General features: G+C 32.2%; 1 protein-coding gene across 1 annotated transcript in view; it reads left to right on the top strand.

Moving 5' to 3' along the window:
• LOC105617851 overlaps positions 1-8264 on the top strand; it is a 146071-nt gene that overhangs the window by 135693 nt on the left and 2114 nt on the right. Inside the window, exons 9-12 of the mRNA XM_012199400.1 lie at positions 1416-1785; positions 6674-6954; positions 7355-7600; positions 7839-7989. Of these exons, the coding sequence (XP_012054790.1) occupies positions 1416-1785; positions 6674-6954; positions 7355-7600; positions 7839-7989 (1048 nt within the window). The remainder of the gene's footprint in view (positions 1-1415; positions 1786-6673; positions 6955-7354; positions 7601-7838; positions 7990-8264) is intronic.

Raw genomic sequence — 8264 nt, 5'->3', positions numbered from 1 at the left:
CCCATTTCTCAGGCAATTTTCGAATTCCATCTCGAAAAAATGACTCATCTTTGGAGACGATCCAATTTTGGAGCCAATTTTCGATTTCTGCGAAAGAAGTGAACCGATGACTTGCTGCATTCTTCGGAACAACCAGTAATCAGAAGGAACAATGTTCGGAGAATCCGGCGGGTGCGGTAAAACATCCCATTTGAGCATTTCCAAATATTTTTTACGACTTTAGCAACATGAGGCCGAGTTGTCATGAAGAAGAATAACTTTATCATGTCTTTGCTAGTATTTCAGCCGTTTTTCTCGCAATGCACGGCTCAAATCGAATCAATTGTAGCCGATACCGATCACCTGTAATGGAATCACCAGGTTTCAGCAGCTCATAGTAAACAAGACCCTTTTGGTCCCATCAGATACAGAGCATGATTTTCGAACCATAAATGTTTGGCCATGGTGTTAATGTTGAGGTCGACGGCAATGATTGACCGGGCTTAACGTAATATTTTTTCTTCTTGGGGATGTCGTAAAATATCCACTTCTCATCTCCAGTCACAATCCGATGCAAAAAACCTTTTCTCTGTTGTCTTTAAATTAGCTGTTCGCAAGTGAAAAATCACCTTTCAACATTTCTCGGTTTCAGTTCATAAGGCACCCAATTTCCTTGTTTTTGAATCATTCCCATGGCTCTCAATCGTATAGAAACGGCTTGTTGAGTTACCCCCAATGATTCTGCAAGCTCCTCTTGTGTTTGACTCTGATCTTCTTCGAATAATCTCCTCTAATTCTTTGTTTTCGAATTTTTTTGGCTGTCCAGAGCGAGGGTTGTCTTCAACGCTGAAATCTCTATCCTTGAAACGTCGAAACGATTCCCTACATGATTTATCAGGAGCAGTGTCACCATAAACTTCGACAAGCATTCGAGCTCAGTCGCACTTTTCTTCCAATTAAAGCAGAAAATCAAAACCTCCCGCAAATGCTGCTTAGTTAACACAAAATTCGACATTTCAAACACAGTAAAAATCAAGATTTTTATATGAAATTCAAAGCGATATAAACTGAATATTATTAGCAGATGTTTAACCTCTCTGAAACCGCCAAAATCAGCTGTTACTATGAACCATTCACAACAGCTGGAGCTATCTTTAGGGAAACGGACTGAACTAATTTGTAATCCCAATAAAAGGATGTTAATGTGAAAAACTGTAAATAAATTTATTGCAAAAAATTTATTGCCGGTCAAAACTGGATCTCTTGTATTCCGTATGAATGTCCTAAGCTTTAGATTACTAAGGCCTTAGTAATATTCTTCGCAATAATCGGTATTTAAAGAAACAACGTCTTCTTCAGGCGGCGTAATATAAACAATAAGAATCATAAAGTATTATGTTATATTATCTTGCAGCAAATTATCATTTATTTCTTAGGTTGCGCTTTTAATGGACGCAAGGACAAACGGACCTTGGCCATATGCCTCAAGTCCCGGTGCGTCCTGGAGTAGTGAGGAAGGTGCCCTGGAGAACTCGAGTAAGCGTTCATCGGCGGCACTCTCTGGCTGCAGCGACGATCCTGACACTCCGTCAATCGGCACGGACTTCACCAGGGACTTTTACCGGCTAGTAAAGTTCGAGAGTACCAAGAGCTTGGCGAGCACGTCCTCCAGAAGTGGTAGGCCACCACCGGATAGGGAACAAGCGCTTCAGAGTGTCCTGTCTTTCATCGCCGAACAACAGATGTACCTCGCAGAGTTACCGAATAATCCTGTGGAATCGCAGAACGTGTCTCACTCAACAGAAGGTGATACTCAATCGTATTCGTTAATTAAACAGAAAACCTTTCGTGCTGTCTATTTTTCAGTCAAGTTATTGTTATCATAATCATAAAATATAGGAAAAAAAATAAAAAATCAATTAACTAAAAGAAATGGTACTTATTCAGATTAAGGGATATCTCGCCGATGATATCTTCACCTTGAACATATGTTATCAAGGTCATGGTCATGAGTGATTTCCAACAGGTTTTAGGTGACGGTCGTCCTTCGTTAAAAAATTATTAACAAAAAAAGTTCAACTACATAACACCAGAATTCTCTACTTTAAAATATATTTACTATTCGTGTTCTGTAGGAAGGTGGTCAGAGTCGAGGGTGACACACGTGCGCCCCTTTGCAAGAGGGGGGTGAGAGTCGAAGGTGAAAGTTATACACCTTTTGTAGGGGGGGGGGGGGGAGGGAAGATGAGAGTCCAAGGAAGATATTATTCAACAACTTTCAACGCCAAGCGACTCTCACCCAGCGACTCCTCCCTGCAAAGGGGTGCAGAACTCTCACCTTCGACTCTCATTCTTCTACAGTACATGAATAGCAAACATATTTTAAAGCTGGGAATATTCGTGTTATATAGTTGTATTATATGTATTAAACTTTCCGAAGATGTCATTAAACTTTCCGAATCTTTTTCTGAAAAATGTGGTAGAAATCAAATGTTATTTTTAAACTAAACAATCAATGAAAAAAACGGGCAATTAAAAGCCTTCACAGTAATTGTAGCGATTATACCAACATATATTTCTCAATACTACATATATACATATAACAAATATCGAATATTTCAGTTGAATTCAAGTTATTCTCAGCAATCTAATAGTAATAAAATCTCTTGATAAATAATTCGAGACATCTTAGGTAGCCTCGTATAATATAACTTTCTTAATTCAAATAATCGTAAATCAAAGTAATTGAATGCAACAAGGGAGTGTCCTAGATTACCAAATCTGAAGTATGTAACCGTCTTTTAATTGTTAAGCTAAATGCGAGTTAAATAAAAAATAATATATATAAGGATAGTTATCATAAAGAAAAATCACCAATTTATTATGGAAATTTATCTACTGCACTCCATAATTGCACAATAAAATCAGATCGGTAAAAAGAATATACACAACGCTAAGCATCTTTAGCGACATATTCACAGTGTCAAAGCAGTATGTAAATACGTATGTAAATTAACATGAAAGACTAAATATTGTAAGTAAACAATGTTAAGAAAGTCGAATAAAGAAAATACATAGATAGAAAATTGAATATAGTCAAATGATCCAAAAACGAGTTAAAAATCTATCTATTATTTTTGTATAAGCATAGTACAAGAATTATGTGTCTGATTTTAAATTTAGTTCATTCTCTTGCATTTTAATATTGAGCATCTCTGACACCAATCTTTTACCAAAATATCTCTTTTATTTATAAAATTTTTGTTCCAATCAAATTTATGATCAAATTCTAATCTATGTTCTGAAATAACAGATAAATTATCACTTTTTTTATCAATATCATTTTCGGATTCATTAATTCTGGTCTTTAACTTATAACCCGTCTGTCCCACATAGAAAGCATTACAATTTTTACAATTAATCTTGTATGCAACATTTTTTTTAGAATCGTGTGATAAAACGTCTTTCTGAGCTTTGATGATTCCGTCAAATTTATTTAAACTAAAGAAAGATAATTTGATTAAGACATTAAGATTCTTAGAAATGTTCCTAAATTTATCATAAATATCCGGTAAAAAAAGTATAATAAATTAAGAGATTTTTTATCTTCAGTCTCCTTATTATTAGATTTATCTTCTTGTTTTGCATTTTAATAGAGATTTTAAATTAATAATGTTAAAAATATGTAAAAATAAATTATGTAAAAAATAAATTTGATAGTGTAATTATTGTTCAAAAACGTCTTAATAATAAACTTGTAATTTTTCATATGATATCTCAGATGAGAAAATAAAAAGACTCTGTCAACCATATTTATTAGAACACCTCTCTTTTGTGAGAACGGATGGAGGGATGACAAACTGAGATATCTGCCTGAGAATGTCAATTTGTGAATTTCAATTTTTCGTTCGCATTAATTATAGTCACATCCAAGAAATTCAAACAATTATCACCAATCTCTATCGTGAATTGTAATCTTGGATGTAACGAATTAAATATCTCCAAAAATTCATCTAAGTGATTGAGGATAGCAATCGCGATGTCCACATATCTATAGTAAAACGGTAGCTCAATTCCAAATCTCCTCAAAGCTTTGTTCTCTAGATCTTTTCAACCAAAATTTTTAAAATTTTGTTTACAAAAGAAGATTGTTCTGCGACATTTAAATAGGATCTATTATTCGGATTTAAATTTTCACCCACGTAATAAATATAATAAATTGAAGAATTCTTATGTCCGTAGAATTTTTAATGTCGAACTTAATGATGTGTTTAGAACATTATACAACTCAAAAAGACAAATTTTGATTCTATTCAGAAAGATTTCTTGTTGAATTCCTGCTTATCTTTGTGATGCATTCTTTTATCAAACAAAACAATTTTCTTAGACAAAAACATAAAGATGAACATAAGAAACTGGACAAGAAGATTAATTGATTAATTAACAAACGCAATAATAAAATGATCTCCAAAATTACATTGATTTAATATTTTTGGATTTGTTCTGATAATAGTTGGTTGACAGAGTCTTTTTACTTTCTCATCCGAGATATCATATAAAGAACTTCAATTTTATTATTAAGACGTTTTGGAACAATGATTACTCTATCAAATTTATCTTTGACACTATTAATTTAAGATTAAGATCTCTGTTAAAATGCAAAACAAGTAGATAAATCTAACACTAAGGAGACTGAAGATAAAAAAATCTCTTCTCTTACGAAAAAATACCCTCAATTTTGATTTGAGCGTTAAACATTCAAAAAGAACGCTCAAATTTGGGTGTAATTTCGGATCAACTGAAGGTTACACCCAATTAAAGATTAACGTTCAAAGAAAACTATCAAAATAAATGGCTTTATTATATAAAATTAATTAAATCTGTTTTATTCCTAAAATAATATTATTAATTTGCAATATATTTTCCGAAATACACACGACAAAATTATAATTTTAAAAAATAGCTCTTTCTCTCTTCCTCTCTCTCTCTCTCTCATTTGGAAATTAATTTCCTTATTTTTCTAAGTAGTCATTTAATATCGTATCCTATCCAACTTGACCACTGTAATTGTATAGGAACTGCTGATCCAAGAACACTGAATGTTATGTAACTGTGATATATTTCAATAGGACTTCACATCTTTAGGACTGCGTGAAACATCTTTTTGATAAATTTTATTTAGATTGCATTTGGAAACATCATCTGGATGCCTTTGTGTTTTAAATTATCATTGTTTCATATTGAACAACAAGGATAAAACGATATATGGGACACTCGGTGTTTCCGAACACAGCCTAAATAAGTTTGTCAAAATGATGTTTCATACGTATAGTATTAAAAGAGTTGGTTTATTATATCTTTTTTATCGGATATTTAAGATAAATTTAGAAACATTACTAAGAATCTTAATGTCAGATTATCTTTCTTTAATTTAAATAAACTTGACGGAATCATCAAAGCTCAGAAAGACGTTTTATCACACAATTCTAAGAAAAATGTTGTATATAAGATTAATTGTAAAAATTGTCATGCTTCCTATGTGAGTTGTAAGTTAAAGACCAGAATTAATGAACACAAAAATGATATTAATAAAAAAAGTGGTAATTTATCTGTTATTTCAGAATATAGGTTAGCATTTGACTATGAATTTGATTGGAATAACACAAAAATTTTAGATAACGAGAAATATTTTGGTAAAAGGTTAGTATCAGAAATATTCAATATTAAAATACAAGAGAATGAATTAAATTTGAAATCAGACACAGAATTCTTGCACTATGCTTATACGAATATAGATAGTACATAATACATAATAAATAGATTTTAACTCGTTTTTGAATCATTTGATTATATTCAATTTTTCTATGTATTTTCTTTATTCGACATTTACTTTTTTGATATTATTATTTCCATACTTATAATATTTAGTCTTTCATGTTAATTTATATACGTGATTTTGCTTTGACACTGTGAATATGTCGCTAAAAACGCTTGATATTGTGATCTTCTTTTTGCCGATCGTGATTTAATTTATAGTATTTTATTGTGCAGTTATGGAGTGCAGTAAGTAAGTTTCCATACTAAATTAGTGATCTTTCTTTATGATAACTGTCCTTCTTATATATATTATTTTTCATTTAACTCGCACTTAGCCTAACAACTAAATGAGGTTACATACTTCAGATTTACGACTACTTGAATTGTATTAAGGAAGTTGTATTAAGGAAGTTGTATTATACGAGACTACCAAAATGTCTCGAATTTATCAAGAGATATTTAGAGTTATTATACTAGACTGCTGAAGATGGCTTGAATTAAACCGAAACGTTCGATTTGTTATATATAGTACCGAAAAATATATGTGATATAATTGCTCCAATTACTGCGAACCTAGATTCTTAATTGCCCATTTTTTCATTTATTGTTTAGTTTTTATCTTAAGAGCCCAACTTTAATTATTCTTTTGTTATTTTTAAAACTTTTTTTTATTAATAACTTTTTAACGAAGATCGACCGTCACCTGAAACCTGTCAGAGGTTACTCAGGGTGACATACGTCAAAGTTAAGGTCATTGACGGGGTATCCCTTAATTTAAATAATTACCAAGAAATTTTTTAAATATAATAATGAAAGAATGGAATTAAAATGATAGAAAAGATATTAAAAATGTGTTTTTAAATCTCATCGCTTATAGAATTGGTCCCTAATAAAACTGATTCTACGGGAGAGACAAAGATAGCGAAGCTAGAAAGTTCGTCCGTTCAAGAGCATAGTCGCATCGGAAATGCGAATGAAATGAGCAGCAACAATGAGCTACTCGATCAGATACAGGTACCACCATTGACACTCGAGGAGAGGATTGTAAGCGCTGTGTCGTGTAATGGTGGTATCACATATACAACGGTAGCTCCATCGGAATTAGGAGCTGTTCCCGAGGAGGACGAAGAGGCAACTTCCTCTACGCCTAGTACAGTTGTAAGTTTACTTTCAAATACTACTTAAATTTGCACGAAAGAAAAGAAAAGCGACACTTATTCAATTTCCCTTTTTCTTCCTGAAGAAATAATTTTTATTTTTAAGAAATAATTTCTTTATTTCAAGAAATTTTATTGAGAGATATTATTTGTTTCACTTAACATTGAATTATCAATATAATAATATAATATAATATAATATAATATAATATAATATAATATAAACATTCTCTCACTTATAATATATAATAATGTTAATATAAAACAATAACAGTTACTACTAATAGTATTAATTAATGTGTTAACATTATAAAGAGAAATTAATTTTATGCATAAAAATTTTTAATTTAATTTCTAGCAAAACACTTTATTATAATAACGATTGCATAATCTTCATACAGGTCAGCCCGGCACGAGCAACGCTTCTCGTGGAGGGCAGAGATCGAACATTGAGCTTCCATGAACGTGCCACATCCAAGGACGTTATAGATGAATTGAACCGCATGATTCGAAAGGGTGAAGATACTACCGCTGTTAACATCGTTAATAACGAATCGCAGGTACCGCTTGAGAAATTGGATCTTGCTTGCTGCTGTCCGACAGGATGGGTTCACGTTGAACGTGATATTGACTTCACCGACCCCAAGGTGAGCTTCCAGTAAGACTAAACTATAGAAATTTTAAATAACTTAGATAAATAATAGAATAATGCTCACAAATAAAGTGCTTGACGATTTCAATACGGATATAAGAATTAATCGCTAGAAATTGTTTACTTGAATACAATAATTTTTCACAAATACAAGATGTCATGTAAATCACTTCATTATGCTTTTATTTCTATATGAAAATGAATGCAATACTGATCGCTATACTTTCACTTAGGCCAGAGCAAATCTCTTAGACGTGATGTTAGCAAGCAGCGAAAGTTCTTCGGCGACATCGAGTAGTGGTTCGGCAGGTAGCGACTCGGGAGATGAACCACCTGATTACCGTCACTTGCACAGATTACACCGGTACCGACGGCAAAAAAAAGGTATTCGTCTTCAGATATCTATTCGGTAGATATTTTTGCCATGCCTTTTCGCGCATCACCACTCACCATCTTTGTGCAAAATGCATAATTTAAATGCAATCCTTACGATCTCTATCATTCTTAGCGCCTAACCCTTAGCTATCATTTTCTGTTTCATCAACAAATGTTTAATATTCTCATTATCGCTTTTTGTTTAAAATTGTGAAATTGTTATTAATCGACTAATCTGAAAACGTGCAAAGAGCTTGAAGCATTTGATTAATAATAATCCAATA

The sequence above is a fragment of the Atta cephalotes genome, assembly GCF_000143395.1.
Source record: "Atta cephalotes unplaced genomic scaffold scaffold00014, whole genome shotgun sequence".
Classification (NCBI taxonomy): domain Eukaryota; kingdom Metazoa; phylum Arthropoda; class Insecta; order Hymenoptera; family Formicidae; genus Atta; species Atta cephalotes.
The sequence above is the reverse complement of the archived record's forward strand: the minus strand, read 5'-3'. Positions and strand labels throughout refer to the sequence as shown.